Source organism: Leucoraja erinacea, chromosome 9 (genome assembly GCF_028641065.1).
Source record: "Leucoraja erinacea ecotype New England chromosome 9, Leri_hhj_1, whole genome shotgun sequence".
NCBI classification, from domain to species: domain Eukaryota; kingdom Metazoa; phylum Chordata; class Chondrichthyes; order Rajiformes; family Rajidae; genus Leucoraja; species Leucoraja erinaceus.
In genome coordinates, this window is record NC_073385.1 from 68,822,926 (window position 1) to 68,838,348 (window position 15,423).

Below are 15,423 nucleotides of genomic sequence, written 5' to 3' on the forward strand. Positions count from 1 at the left end.
GGAGTAGTAACATTGAATTGTACAGCTCACTACAGGTGGACAAAGGCTACTGAGACAGAGTTCAAGAGAGTTTTATTGTCATGTGTCCCTGATAGGACAATGATACGACTAGCTGGGGAACCAGAGAACAAGGAAGGTGGTGTCCCAACCTGCTGGACAACAGCAGAGAGGTATTTGGAGAGGAATCATAGAAACAGGAGTGCAGGAGTAGGCCATTTGGCCCTTCGAGCCAGCGCCACCATTCAATATGATCATGGCTGATCATCCACAAACAGTACCCCGTTCCTGCCTTCTCCCCATATCCCTTGATTCCCTTAGCCCTAAGAGCTAAATCTAACTCTCTCTTGAATACATCCAGTGAATTGGCCTCCACTGCCTTCTGTGGCGGAGAATTCCACAGATTCACAACTCTCTGGGTGGAAAGGTTTTTCCTCATCTCAGTCCTAAATGGCCTACCCCTTATTCTTAAACTGTGACCCCTGGTTCTGGACTCCCCCAACATCAGGAACATTTTTCCTGCATCTAGCCTGTCCGATCCCTTAAGAATGTTATATGTTTCTATAAGGTACCCTCTCATCCTTCTAAGTTCCAGTGATGACAAGCCCAGTCGACCCATTCTTTCATCATGTGTCAGTCTCCCCATCCTGGTGAACCTACGCTGCACTCCCTCAGTAGCAAGAATGTCCTTCCTCAAATTAGGAGACCAAAACTGCACACAATACTCCAGGTGTGGTCTCACCAGGGCCCTGTACAACTGCAGTAGGACCTAATCTAGTCGGAAAGAACGGCTAAAACACCCTATGTTATCCCACGTTTAGAGTCATAGAGTGATGCAGTGTGGAACTTCAGCCCAACTCACTCACACCGGCCAACAATGTCCCAGCTACACTAATCCCACTTGCCTGTGCATGATCCATATCCCTCCAAACCTGTCCATGTACAGTACCTGTCTAATTGTTTCTTAAATGATGGGACAGTCCCAGCCTCAACTACACACTAGGGGCAATTTGCAGAAGCCAATTTACTTATAAGCCCACAGGTCTTTGGGATGTGGGAGAAAACCGGAGAACCCGGAGTAACCCACGCGGTTGCAGGGAGAACCTCCATCTTCAGTAGATCTTGAAGTTCCATGAGTTGCATTGTATTTCACCATCTGGTGTGGACTGTTTAAATGCAGTTACATTTATCAACCCATATCTGTAATATTAATTATGCATTATTGGAAACAATATTTTACATAAACCACAGCAATATCATTAAAACACAGTTTTATCCAATTGTAGTTCAAAGCAATAGAAGAATAGGTGTTTAAGAAGGAACTGCAGATGCTGGAAAATCGAAGGTACACAAAACTGAACTGGAATACGCCATTCTAGTCACTGGGCCCTCGACACTATTTACCAAGATCATGGCTGATTGTCCAACTCATTATCCGATCCCCAGTTCAAAGATTCCTCTGATCGCCAGAAATCGATTGATTTCACATTTGGATGCAATCATTGATTGAGGTTTAAAATTTTCTAGGTAGGGATTTCCAAAGAGTCCTCCCTTCCATTGACTCCATTTGCACCATGCCAGCAGCATCACCACTCCCTCTTCTCCCCTCTCCCCTCTCCCCTCTCCCATCAGGCAAAAGGTACAGAAGTGTGAAAACACACACCTCCAGATTCAGGGACAGTTTCTTCCCAGCTGTTATCAGGCAACTGAATCATCCCACCACAACTAGCGAGCAGTCCTGAACTACTATCTACCTCATTGGTGACTCTCGGACTATTCCTTGATTGGACGTTGCTGGCTTTACCTTGCACTAAACGTTATTCCCTTTATCATGTATCTATACACTGCAAATTGATTGGTTATGATCATGTTTTGTCTTTCCGCTGACTGGTTAGCACACAACAAAAGGTTTTTCACTGTACCTCGGTACATGTGACAATGAACTAAACTGATGATTCAGCAACCTTTGAATGAAGACATTTCTTCTCATCTCAGTCCTAAAGATAGAATGTAGAACAACACAGCACAGGAACTGGCCCTTCATAACTGGTTGCTGTATGTGCATGTTAGTTTCCAGTGACATTTTACATGTCCTTTTAAAAATAATATCTTTTTTTTAACTGAGTAAAGTCTTTGGGTGCTGCTGGTTCTATGCCCAGAAAGACATCAAGGTGAGCAGATAGATCAAGTTAGAGTCATTACACATCTACATTCTATCATTTTAGGTGCTTGCATTAAAAATAGTCAAGTTAATACAAAAGCCAACAGTGTCAATGAGAATCTTAATCGTTTTATGTAGGAAGGAACTGCAAATACTGGTTTAAACCAAAGATGCTGGACTCAAAATGCTGGGGTAATGGGGCTGTCCCACTGTACAAGGTAATTCAAGAGTTCTCCCAAGTTTCCCCTGATTCGAACTCGGAGAATTACGGTAATAGCCGCTCGTAGGTACTCGGAGCTCTCGTGGACATTTTTCAACATGTTGAAAATTTTTCACGAGTTACCACGTTTCCTGAGTACCTGCCGTTAGCGTTACGAGCCGCTAAGAGACGTCCCGAGCTCCGACGTACCCGTTACGTACATTCTACAAGTTTGATTTTCTTTAAACTCGGGAGAGCTCTTGAATTCACTCGTACAGTGGGACAGGCCCTTAACTCAGCGGGACAGGCAGCATCTCTGGAGAGACGGAAAGGGTGACGTTTCGGGTCTGAAGAAGGGTCTCGACCCGAAACGTCACCCACTGTTTCTCTCCAAGAGATGCTGCCTGTCCCTCTGAGTTACTCCAGCATTTTGTGTCTACCTTAATCGTTTCAGCTCCGTTGTTATATTTCGGTACAAAGACAATTTTGTGAAAAATTTAATTACCTGGAATTTCTTTTCGTCGCTTCTAATTTTCCGTGGCATCTCCGTGGATAACATGTTCTCTGCATGGAGTAGACTCTCTGCTTGCTTGTAAGTCGAGAATGTTTGGATAACAAATAACTTTGTACCGTTTGCATTCCAACATGGACAACAGAGACTGCTTGACATTGTCGGACCTTGTTTTAATAAGGTTTGCAAGATTGCTTGAGAAATCAGTTACCTTTTGTCATATCATAACTAATACAAGTTTCTGCCTGTTTGTTGATGTTACAAGGATCTCTTTGTTGGCAAAGACTTTTCAATACAGAGTTAACAATACTGTGGTAATGTCTACTGGTAGAAATAACTGAAATATTCGCCTACAAAAAGCAAAATGTGTGTGTGTGTGTGTGTAAGGTTTTATCTAAAAACACAATCTAGAATGTAAATCTTTAAATAACCTAATAAAAAATACAAAGGCTAACATAAAACAGATGTGCAATTTTTTGTAAAACCTAGAAAATAAGATTCACAAGTTGTATTAAAAATCATTGAGAGTTTTTTTTTGTTGTTTTGGAAAATTATTAAGACTTTTCATGTGAAGCAGACCCAAGGCAGCCAACAGCAGTATTATGGTGAGTCCACTATTCAATGAAGGATTTTAAAAACTGCGACATTCAGTGCATCCACTATTAGCTTCTAGTCATCTTCCACACTGTCCTCCACACAGCTGTCTCTCCTCTTCCCACATCCCTCCGAGGACTTCCCCCATCCTCAAGTGCAAAATTCATTATGTCGTACTGATTCTGCTCAATTCTTGTCTAATGGCTGAAAAAACAGGAAAGTGGGCCGTTAGTGGTTGAGCAAAGATCAGTAGATTGCATTTAACATGGTCAAACCTCCGTCGATCGACACAACATCCCAGAGTAACTCAGCGGGTCAGGCAGCATCTCTGGAGAAAACTGGAGTTCTGTTGGGCGGCGCGACTCTTGTCAGCAGCGGCCTCTGTAGTTAGTCTGTGTTTTTTTTATTTTTTGTCTCGTTTTTATGTAGTTTTTGTATTTTTTTTTGTTGGGGTATGTGTGTGGGGGGGTTGGATGGGGGGGAGGGGTAACTTTAAAATCTTTCCCCTGCACGGGAGACCCGACTTTTTCTTTGTCGGGTCTCCGTTGTCGTTGGGGCTGCAACGTGGAGCGGCCTCCAACAGGAACGACCTGGGGTTCCAGCTGCGGAGCTGCCGACTACTCACCGTCGCGGGGCTGGCCGAGTCCGGAGCGGTTGGAGCGGTGGTGGAGCGCTGCTAACACCCGACCCCCGGAGATTCGGAGGCTGCAACTGCGGGTCTGGCAGACGGCAACACCGGGAGCCCGCGGGTCCCTGGAGGGAGACCGCTTTTCGGGGCTTCCGCAGCGGCGACTTCTCCCGCCCGAGTTGCGGGGTTGAAGAGCTCCTGGAGCGGGGCCTTACATCACCGCCCCGCGCGGCTTGGAATGGCCGCGGGACTTTGTGAGCGCACGCCGGGGGCTCTAACAACAAGACCCGGTATGCGACCTTGCATCACCCGGCGTGGCTTTAATGGCCGCAGGACAATCGCCATCGCCAGCCGGGGGCTTTGACTTTGACTCTGACATCGGGGGAGGGGGGAGGATTGCAGGGGAGAGATAAGTTTTTTTGGCCTTCCATCACAGCAATGTGATGGATGTTTATGTAAATTATGTTGTGTCTTGGGTCTTTTGTTTGTAATGTATGGCTGCAGAAACGTCATTTCGTTTGGACCTCAAGGGGTCCAAATGACAAATAAATTGTATTGTATTGTATTGTATGATTGTAAAAGGAATAGGTGATGTTTCATGTTGAGACCCTTCTTCAGACTGAGAGTCAGGGGAGCGGGAAACGAGATATATAGACGGTGATGTAGACATATATAGAACAAATGGATGACAGATACGCTAAAAACATAACGATGATAAAGGAAACAGGACCTGGCATGGCATGGGGGGGGGGGGGGGGGGGGACAGCCGAGAGGGGGGGAGGGACAAAGCAGGACCGGCCATGTTATACTTGGCAACCTTGTCTGTGCCCTTTATGTGGATCTCTTTGCATACCTTGGGTTCATTCATTCATTCAATCCTCAGACTGAGAGTCAGGGGAGAGGGAACCGAGAGATATGAAAATGTACCCAGGACAAATGAATGAAAGATATGCAAAAGACCAAATCAAAGCCGGCGATGAGCAAGGAAAGTTGGAGCCCACAATGGTCCCTTGTTGGCTGTGGGGAAGGTGATAACAAGTGAAACTCAGCAGGACGACCGTGGAGTCCTCTGTGGTCACAAAAAGGTTGCCGGCATCATTTTGTTTGAAATATGTTCTGCAATGCTTATGTTGAAAATATTGGACGTTGCCTTTTTTTGCTTGCACCTCACGTCACATAACACTCTGCTGAATGCAATGAAGTACTATTTGTGGCAATGACGGTTTTGAAATTTGGCAAATAGAGGAGGTCTAGATTGAAGAAGGGTCCTGATCCGAAACGTCACCTATCCATGTTTCTCCAGAGATGCTGCCTGACCCGCTGAGTTAAAGCCCTGTCCCACGGTACGAGTTCATTCCAAGAGCTCTCCCCGAGTTTGCCCTGATTGGAACTCGGAGATTTATGGTAATGGCCGCTCGTCGGTACTCGGGGCTCTCGTGGACATTTTTCAACATGTTGAAAAATCTTCACGAGTCTTCCCGTGCTTACCTGCCGTTAGCGAGTCTTCCCGAGTACCTGCCGTTAGCGTTACGAGCCGCTAAGAGACGTCCCCGAGCTCCGACGTACCCGCTGCGTTCATTCTCCGTGCTTACCACGAGTTTGATTTTTTTTTTAAACTCGGGAGAGTTCTTGGAATGAACTCGTACCGTGGGGCAGGGCCATTACTCCAACACTCTGTGTCCACCTCCGTTTCACAAATGCTCCACTCAGGGGCACCAGCAAAACATTACAGCGCTTTGTTTGAAAACACGAGACTCATAATTTCAATTATGTAGAAATTGTACAAGTTCAGACCAGGTGCAATGATCGGGATGTAACTTGCAAAGGCAATTAAACGCATTAAAAAAAATACAATCAATGAAACCTGACCTCACACATGTTAAAGTGCAACTTTTTTTTATCACAACCAAGAACAAATATAACGCTCACCATTTATAATCTCATCTTTCACTTTATGCAACTCCCTTACAACCTCATCCAGTATTTCCTGTGGGTATAAGTTATAACAATGAGAGCTTACTTACACAAAGGTTCCTTTCTGTACATTAAATAGACAGGATGAGAAAGCATGAAATAATATGTCTCTACTCTTACCATTTAAAATATAAATATTCTATAATAAACATTTAATGCAGCATAGCCTCTTTGCATGGATTGGACAGGTTTAGAGGGATCTGGGCCAAACGCGGGCAGGTGGGACTAGTGTGGATGGGACATGTTGGCCGGTGTGGGCAAGACGGGCCGAAGGGCCTGTTTAGTGTCATATGGTCACAAAGTGATACAGCGTGGGGACAAGCCAATGTGCCCACACTGGCCAACATGTCCCACCTGCCCAACATGCTCCTCTAGTCCCACCTACCTGCGTCTGGTCCATATCCCTCCAAACCTGTCCTATCCATGTACCCAGTGGCGGACTGGCCCGGGTGTCAGCTTGCCCGATGGCAAGTGGGCCCCTGATGAAGAGGGCTCCCTATATCAAGTGGGCCCCTGATGAAGTGGGGCCCCTTTGTCTCCTGGCAACCAATATTTGTAGACCCAGTCCACCAGTGCATGTACCTGTCGAACTTTATCTTAGTCCCAGCCTCAACTACCTCCTCTGGCAGCTTGTTCCATACACCCACCACCCTTTGTGTGGAAAAGTTACCCCTGACATTCCTATTAAATCTTTTCCACTTCACCTTAAACCTATGTCCTCTGGTCCTCGATTCCCCTACTCTGGGCAAGCGACTCTGCGCGTCTACCCGATCTATTCCTCTCGTGATTATATACACCTCTATAAGATCACCCCTCATCCTCCTGGGGCAGTCCAGAACCAGGGGCCGCAGTCTAAGAATATAGGGGTAGGCCGTTGAAAACTGAGATGAGAAAAAACTTTTTACCCAGAGAGTTGTGAACTTGTGGAACTCTCTGCCACGGAAGTGGGGGCTAATTCATTTTGTACACCTCAACCTCCTGCGCTCCAAGGAATAGAATCCCAGCCTACTCAACCTCTCCCTGTAGCTCACACCCACTAGTCCCGGCAACACCCTCGTAAATCTTCTCTGCACCCTAACCACTGTATGACTGTATGACTACTCTGTGAATGGTGCGTCACCTACCTGCTTCAACCGATCAAAGTCTAAGGCATCGTTGGCCAGGTCATTGGAGGTGCTGCTCCCGGGCTTCAGTCTGTGGGCAGTGGGTAAAGTAAGTCACAGGCGTGAAGTGCGGATTTCTGTACAAATGAATGCTTCAGTGATACAAAACAGCGCAGCCGCGAGAACCGGGACAGCATTCCCACCAAAAAGCCAAGGCCGTTTTACCAACGAGTCATTCCTGCAACTAGTATTTGCATTTCAAAACATTGTGTGGTCTGATGCCCTCTACGTATAAATACCCTTATACACCTGCGGGGAACCAGGACGTGAGGAATAATGTGTCGGAAGGAACTGCAGATGCTGGCTTAAACCGAAGATAGACACAAAAACCCTGGAGTAACTCAGCAGGACAGGCAGCATCTCTAGAGAGAAAGAATGGGTGAAGAAGGGTCTCGACTCAAAATGTCAGAAGTCCAGAACAAGGGGTCACAGTTTAAGGATACCAGACTGATTCCTGGGATGTCAGGACTTTCATATGAAGAAAGACTGGATAGACTCGGCTTGTACTCGGTAGAATTTAGAAGATTGAGGGGGGATCTTATAGAAACGTACAACATTCTTAAGGGGTTAGACAGGCTAGATGCAGGAAGATTGTTCCCGATGTTGGGGAAGTCCCGAACAAGGGGTCACAGTTTAAGGATAAGGGGGAAATCTTTTAGCACCGAGATGAGAAAAACATTTTTTTCATACACAGAATCTGTCAAATTCTCTGCCACAGAAGGTAGTTGAGGCCACAGTTCATTGGCTATATTTAAGAGGGAGTTAGACGTGGCCCTTGTGGCTAAAGGGATCAGGGGGTATGGAGAGAAGGCAGGGATGGGATACTGAGTTGGATGATCAGCCATGGCCTACTCCTGCACCTATTTTCTATGTTTCAATGTCACCCATTCCTTCTCTCCAGACATGCTGCCTGTCCCGCTGAGTTATTATGCCCCTGTCCCACTTAGGAAACCTGAACGGAAACCTCTGGAGACTTTGCACCCCACCCAAGGTTTCCGTGCGGTTCCCAGAGGTTGCAGGTGGTTGCCGGAGGTTGCAGGTAGTGGAAGCAGGTAGGGAGACTGACAAAAACCTCCGGGAACCTCACGGAAACCTTGGGTGGGGCGCAAAGTCTCCAGAGGTTTCCGTTCAGGTTTCCTAAGTGGGACGGGGGCGTTACTCCAGCTTTTTGTGTCTATAATGGGGAATAATTTTTTTTTTTTTTTTTTTTTTTATTTATTTTTATTAGAAGCAGTTGCACAGAGATAAAACATTTGGCATCTAAAATTGTACAATTATTCATTTTTAACCTTACAACCTAAACTATGAAAATGAAAAAGAAAACAAATAAGAACAAAAAATGGAAAGTAAAAAGATAGATCGAAAAAGAACAAAAGAAAGTCTCCTAAACTACCAACGTAATGTGGCAGAAAGATTTAGAAATAAGAAAAAAGAAAAAGGAAAGGTGGAGATATACCATGGGGAATAACTGTTGGTTAAAATTCGTCATGCAACAAAGGTGTGTTGGGAATAGAAACATAGAAACATAGAAATTAGGTGCAGGAGTAGGCCATTCGGCCCTTCGAGCCTGCACCGCCATTCAATATGATCATGGCTGATCATCCAACTCAGTATCCCATACCTGCCTTCTCTCCATACCCTCTGATCCCCTTGGCCACAAGGGCCACATCTAACTCCCTCTTAAATATAGCCAATGAACTGGCCTCAACTACCCTCTGCGGCAGAGAGTTCCAGAGATTCACCACTCTCTGTGTGAAAAAAGTTCTCCTCATCTCGGTTTTAAAGGATTTCCCCCTTATCCTTAAGCTGTGACCCCTTGTCCTGGACTTCCCCAACATCGGGAACAATCTTCCTGCATCTAGTCTGTCCAACCCCTTAAGAATTTTGTAAGTTTCTATAAGATCCCCTCTCAATCTCCTAAATTCTAGAGAGTATAAACCAAGTCTATCCAGTCTTTCTTCATAAGACAGTCCTGACATCCCACCCGAATCACTGCCCAAAACACAAAGAGATGATTGCTGGAATTAAGAGCTTCATGGCAACTATTTTTTTTTTTGCAATGGGCGTAATGCTGGAATGTAGAGCCGAACACATTCATAAATGTCATTGCCTAATGAAAATTATATGAATGACTGGAGGGTGCTGGAGAGTGTGGGAAACCACAAAATTACTTGCTTTCATTCCATAAATATTTGAAAACATGTTTTACTTTCGACCATTTGCGTTTAGCTTTTCAAGCCGGCACAAATTAACATGAAACATTTATCTTTCTGTCTTGTAGCCATCGTGGATTTCAATTGAGTTACTGGTAGAGAGGAGGGTTTTACAGCAAAGTTGACTTTCTCTGCAGATTGGATTGTACCTGCTCATTTGCACATTTACAATGGAACCCAGATGTACTTGTAACAATATCTGATCCCCCCCCTTCCCCTCCCCCCAATCACTTCTATCCTGCCCCTTAATCCTCCCTGGTGCATCTGGTGAGGGGGCTATCATTATAGCACAGTTATTTGCCATTAGTAACCTCCACTGCAAGTCTGAGCGCTAAAAAATAATTATAATAAGAATATAACAAAATACTTGACTGTGGAGACAGGAGTGATTACATCTGGTCCACTCTCTAACATGCTCCACGCTCCTTGCATGATAAACAAGTATAAAAGTAATTCCTACAGGAGTTTGTGTCTTTGAAGGATTGGCGGTGATGAAGCTCGACATTGCTACACAATGGATTGCAACATTTCTCTGGTTGAGATGTTCCTGCCGGCAGGAGGCAGTGTGAGCCGTCTCTCTCTCTCTCTCTCTCTCTCTCTCTCTCTCTGGGTAAATCCCACATACCTGGCCCTCATTCTCCAAGCTCGTCCTGAAACTCGATGTGTGTGTGGGTGGCTGCAGTAATTGGAGAGAAGGGGCCCTCCATTTGCATAAGCAAGCCGGGCTGCTACCATCACTGCCTTGCTTCAGTGCTGGCTTTGTACAGAGCTAGCGGAGACTGTCCCCACTGAGGAATTGCCCCTAGTGTGTGTAGGGTAGTGTTACTATGTGGGGTCGCTGGTCGGTGCGGACTCGGTGGGCCGAAGGGCCTGTTTCCGCGCTGTATCTCTAAACTAAACTAAACCCACAAGAATGTAAAAACATTAGAAGGTTAAAAAAATAGCTGGAGGGTGAGGGAAACACGGTGGCGCAGTGGTAGAGTTGCTGCCTTACAATGCCAGGGACCTGGGTTCGATCCTGACCACGGGTGTGGTCTGTTCACCCCGTGACTGCGTGGGTTTTCTCCAGGTGCTCCGGATTCCTTCCACACTTCACACGCATGCGGGCTTGTAGGCTTCTGTTAATTGCCCCTGGGGTGTAGAGCTGGTGTGAGCAGACGGTGGCTGGCTGGCATGGACTCGGTGGGCCGAAGGGCCTGTTGCCACACTGTATCTCTAAACTAAACTAATCCATTTGTTCCTGTGATTCCCACATTGCCCATCAACAAGAGTGGACATTCATCCCATTCCGAACCAACCCTTTAATTCCCTTGTGTTTCAGAAGGAACTGCAGATGCTGGAAAATCGAAATGCTGTAGTGCAGCAGCATCTATGGAGCGAAGGAAATAGGCAACGTTTCGGGCCGAAGAAGGGTTTTGGCCCGAAACGTTGCCTATTTCCTTTGCTCCATAGATGCTGCTGCACGCGCTGAGTTTCTCCAGCATTTTTGTGTACCTTTAATTCCCTTTATCTGTGGAATTCTTTGCCACAGACGGCTGTGGAGGCAAAGTCAGTGGATATATTTCAGGCAGAGATTGATAGATTCTTGATTAGTACGGGTGTCAGAGGTTATGGGGAGAATGGAGTTAGGAGGGGGGGGGGAATAGATCACCCATGAATGAATGGCAGGGAAGACTTGATGGGCTGAATGGCCTAATTCTGCTATCACTTATAATCTTATGATTAATACTTCAAATTACTGATGTTTGCAGGTTATACAAAACTAACCAGCCTCCACTGCCATTTTGGACAGGGAAACCTAAAAACTATTGTGTCTGGATTAAAGCATTTCTTCTCATCCCTGTCCCTTATTTTGAGACTTACCTCTGGTCCAAGACACCTTAACCAGGTTAAAATTAACATTGCATCTGTCTGTTCAGCCCGGATAGAATATTGCATATGTCAATGAGATCTTCTCTCATTCTTCTAAACTTGTAATAAAAATGAAAAAAAAAAGGAACTGCATATGCGGGTTCATACCAAGGATAGACACAAAGTGCTGGAGTTACTCGGCAGGTCAAGCAGCATCTCTGGAGAACATGAACAGGTGACACTTTGATTCGGGACCCTTCTTCAGACGGATGTGTGATGCTTTGGGACAGGACCCTTCTTCAGACTAGACACAGATTGCTGGAGTAACTCGGTGGGACAGGCAGCATCTCTGGAGCAAAGGAATTGGTGACGTTTCGGGTCGACACTGCAGAGAGTAGTGCGTTCGGCCGAACGCACTATGGGAACTTCACTCACCCCCCTGCAGGAACTATACAACAGGAGGTGCAACTCCAGAGCAAACAAAATCATGGGAGACCCCTTCCACCCCTGCAACGGATTGTTCCAGCTGCTACGGTCAGGCAAACGCCTCCGTTGCCATGCGGTGAGAACGGAGAGGTTGAGAAGGAGTTTCTTCCCAGAGGCAATTCGGACTGTAAACGCCTATCTCACCAGGGACTAACTCTACAGAACGTTTTTCCTTCCATTACCTATTATGAAAAAGAATATGTGTGTTATGATTGTGTCTATAATTTGTTTGGTTGTTTTGTTGTTTGTCTTTTGCACTAAAGTCCGCGAGCATTGCCACTTTCATTTCACTGCACATCTCGTATGTGTATGTGACAAATAAACTCGACTTGACTTGACTTGACTTGACTTGATCCTTCTTCAGTCTGACGAAGGGTCTCGACCCGAAACGTCAACATCTCCTTCTCTCCAGAGATGCTGCCTGTCCCGCTGGGTTACTCCAGCAATCTGTGTCTATCTTCGATTTAAACCGGCATCTGCAGTTCTTTTCTACACCTTCTTCAGCCTAATAGGTAATGTTTTGGGCTCCGTCCCTTCTTTAGACCATGGATGTTGCCTGACTTGCTGAGTTACTCCAGTAGTCTGTGTCTGTTTGAATATAGGGCTAGTTTGCTTAATCATTCCCCATCTGACAAACCTGTCTTATTGCAAATTAGTCTAGAGCACCTTTGCTGTGTCTTCCTTAGTGTATCCTTCCCTATTCACAAGGGGCAAACCTGCACATAATATTCCACAAACAGTCCCACCAGGACCCAACATCATTGATGCAGGAATTCTTCATTCTTGTTCTCAAATCCTCAGGCCACGTACATCCCTAATAACCAGTTCCTTCATAGAAACATAGAAACATAGAAATTAGGTGCAGGAGAAGGCCATTCGGCCCTTCGAGCCTGCACCGCCATTCAATATGATCATGGCTGATCATCCAACTCAGTATCCCGTACCTGCCTTCTCTTCATACCCCCTGATCCCCTTAGCCACAAGGGCCACATCTAACTCCCTCTTAAACATAGCCAATGAACTGGCCTCAACTACCCTCTGCGGCAGAGAGTTCCAGAGATTCACCACTCTGTGTGAAAAAAAGTTCTTCTCATCTCGGTTTTAAAGGATTTCCCCCTTATCCTTAAGCTGTGACCCCTTGTCCTGGACTTCCCCAACATCGGGAACAATCTTCCTGCATCTAGCCTGTCCAACCCCTTAAGAATTTTGTAAGTTTCTATAAGATCCCCTCTCAATCTCCTAAATTCTAGAGAGTATAAACCAAGTCTATCCAGTCTTTCTTCATAAGACAGTCCTGACATCCCAGGAATCAGTCTGGTGAACCTTCTCTGCACGCCCTCTATGGCAATAATGTCTTTCCTCAGAATTGGAGACAAAACTGTACGCAATACGCCAGGTGTGGTCTCACCAAGACCCTGTACAACTGCAGTAGAACCTCCCTGCTCCTATACTCAATATACTCCTATACTTCCTACACATTTTGTCCGCTCCATTGTGAAATCTCCTCAAGGTATGCCTAGAAGTTCTCCTCCTCTCTCCGACGAGTGTTCTGCAACACCCTCTGTTGCTGCTCTCCCCCTGTGATTCATCCTGCTCTCCGACCACGTTTTAACCCAGACTTGCTACCACAATACAACGACCTGTTTCCTTTGTCATCGCTACTTTCTTGCATATCTTTCATTCATTCCTTCCACATCTCCCGACATCACCATCTATATCTCTCATCTTGGGCCACAGCCTTAGAATAAAGGGGAGGCCATTTAAGACTGAGGTGAGAAAAAAACTTTTTCACCCAGAGAGTTGTGAATTTGTGGAATTCCCTGCCACAGAGGGCAGTGGAGGCCAAACCACTGGATGGATTTAAGAGAGAGTTAGATAGAGCTCTAGGGGCTAGTGAAGTCAAGGGATATGGGGAGAAGGCAGGCACGGGTTATTGATGGTGGACGATCAGCCATGATCATATTGAATGGCGAATGGTGCTGGCTCGAAGGGTCGAATGGCCTCCTCCTGCACCTATTTTCTATGTTTCTATCTAAGTCTCACGAAGGGTCTCGACCCGAAACGTCACCTATTCCTTCCCTCCACAGATGCTGCCTGTCCCGCTGAGTTACTCCAGCTTTTTTATGTCTATCTTCTGTTCAAACCAGCATCTGCAGTTCCTTCCTGCACATAACATCCCAAATTGCTTGTTTTACCTGCATTTTCAGTAAATCCATGCACAAAACATCAAGATATCTCTGAGTACTAACGCCTTTAAATCTGCTCCCACCTAATAAAGAATCCTTTTATTGTCTATTTAATTGTCTATTTATCTGCCTGGTTATTTATTTTATATATACTGAACGTGTTTGTTGTTTATCAGGGGTTTTACAAAGTACTGTATTTATTTATCTGTTGTGTTGCTGCAAGTACGAATTTCATTGTTCCACTTTGGGACATGATACTAAAATACTCTTGACTTTTGCTTTTTCAGTTGAAGCATCACATGGAACGTTCAACTAAGATTAACAAAGTACCCAAGAGGCTAGTAAATTGTGTGAGATTTATGGAGATGATTACTGGAATCATTTTGATCTTAATGTTTTTCACAAGTGCCACCATTCCACAATATGTTGCTGAATTTGCTTTTTAGTTCCTACAGTATGCACTAAAAATTTTCTCAACCAGAGCAGATAACTGAGGTGAAACTGAACTGATTGAGTTATGTACTCAAATATAAAAACGTTGCTGCCTTTTGCAATTTCAGTCAGTGTGAAAATGCTTTATAAACTGAGAAAAAAGGGCTATATCAAGCTAGGGTACGATTATTTAAGAAGAAGTCTCAGGAAGGGTCTCGACCCGAAATGTCATCCATCCATGTTCTCCAGAGATGCTGCCTCACCCGCTGAGTTACTCCAGCACTTTGTGTCTTTTCTTGTGCCTGAAATTTAGGTTTCTTTCAAGTGCAAATCATTTCATGCTATTTGCAACACATAATGTTTGGGACAAAGACCCATCATTTATTTATTTGCCTCTGTACTCCACAATTTGAGATTTGTGATAGAAAAAAATCACATGTGGTTAAAGTGCACATTGTCAGAATTTATTAAAGGCCATTTTTCTACATTTTGGTTTCACCATGTAGAAATTACAGCAGTGTTTATACATAGTCCCCCCATTTCAGGGCACCATAATGTTTGGGACACATGGCTTCACAGGTGATTGTAATTTCTCAGGTGTGTTTAATTGCCTCCTTAATGCAGGTATAAGAGAGCTCTCAGCACCTAGTCTTTCCTCCAGTCTTTCCATCACCTTTGGAAGCTTTTATTGCTGTTTATCAACATGAGGACCAAAGTTGTGGCAATGAAAGTCAAAGAAGCCATTATGAGACTGAGAAACAAGAATAAAACTGTTAGAGACATCAGCCAAACCTTAGGCTTACCAAAATCAACTGTTTGGAACATCACTAAGAAGAAAGAGAGCACTGGTGAGCTTATTAATTGCAAAGGGACTGACAGGCCAAGGAAGACCTCCACAGCTGATGACAGAAGAATTCTCACTATAATAAAGAAAAATCCCCAAACACCTGTCCGACAGATCAGAAACACCCTTCAGGAGTCAGGTGTGGATTTGTCAATGACCACTGTCCGCAGAAGACTTCACGAAC

General features: G+C 45.1%; 1 protein-coding gene across 3 annotated transcripts in view; it reads right to left on the reverse strand.

Annotated features, from left to right (window-relative positions):
- Positions 1-3,531: 3,531 nt before the first annotated feature.
- LOC129700559 (ena/VASP-like protein) overlaps positions 3,532-15,423 on the reverse strand; it is a 250,622-nt gene continuing 238,730 nt past the window's right edge. For all 3 annotated transcript variants that reach the window (XM_055641165.1, XM_055641163.1, XM_055641164.1), the window contains 3 exons: positions 7,189-7,258; positions 6,020-6,077; positions 3,532-3,666 (listed from right to left, as the gene is read on the reverse strand). In XM_055641165.1, the coding sequence (XP_055497140.1) occupies positions 3,629-3,666; positions 6,020-6,077; positions 7,189-7,258 (166 nt within the window). In that variant the 3' untranslated portion in view covers positions 3,532-3,628. The remainder of the gene's footprint in view (positions 3,667-6,019; positions 6,078-7,188; positions 7,259-15,423) is intronic.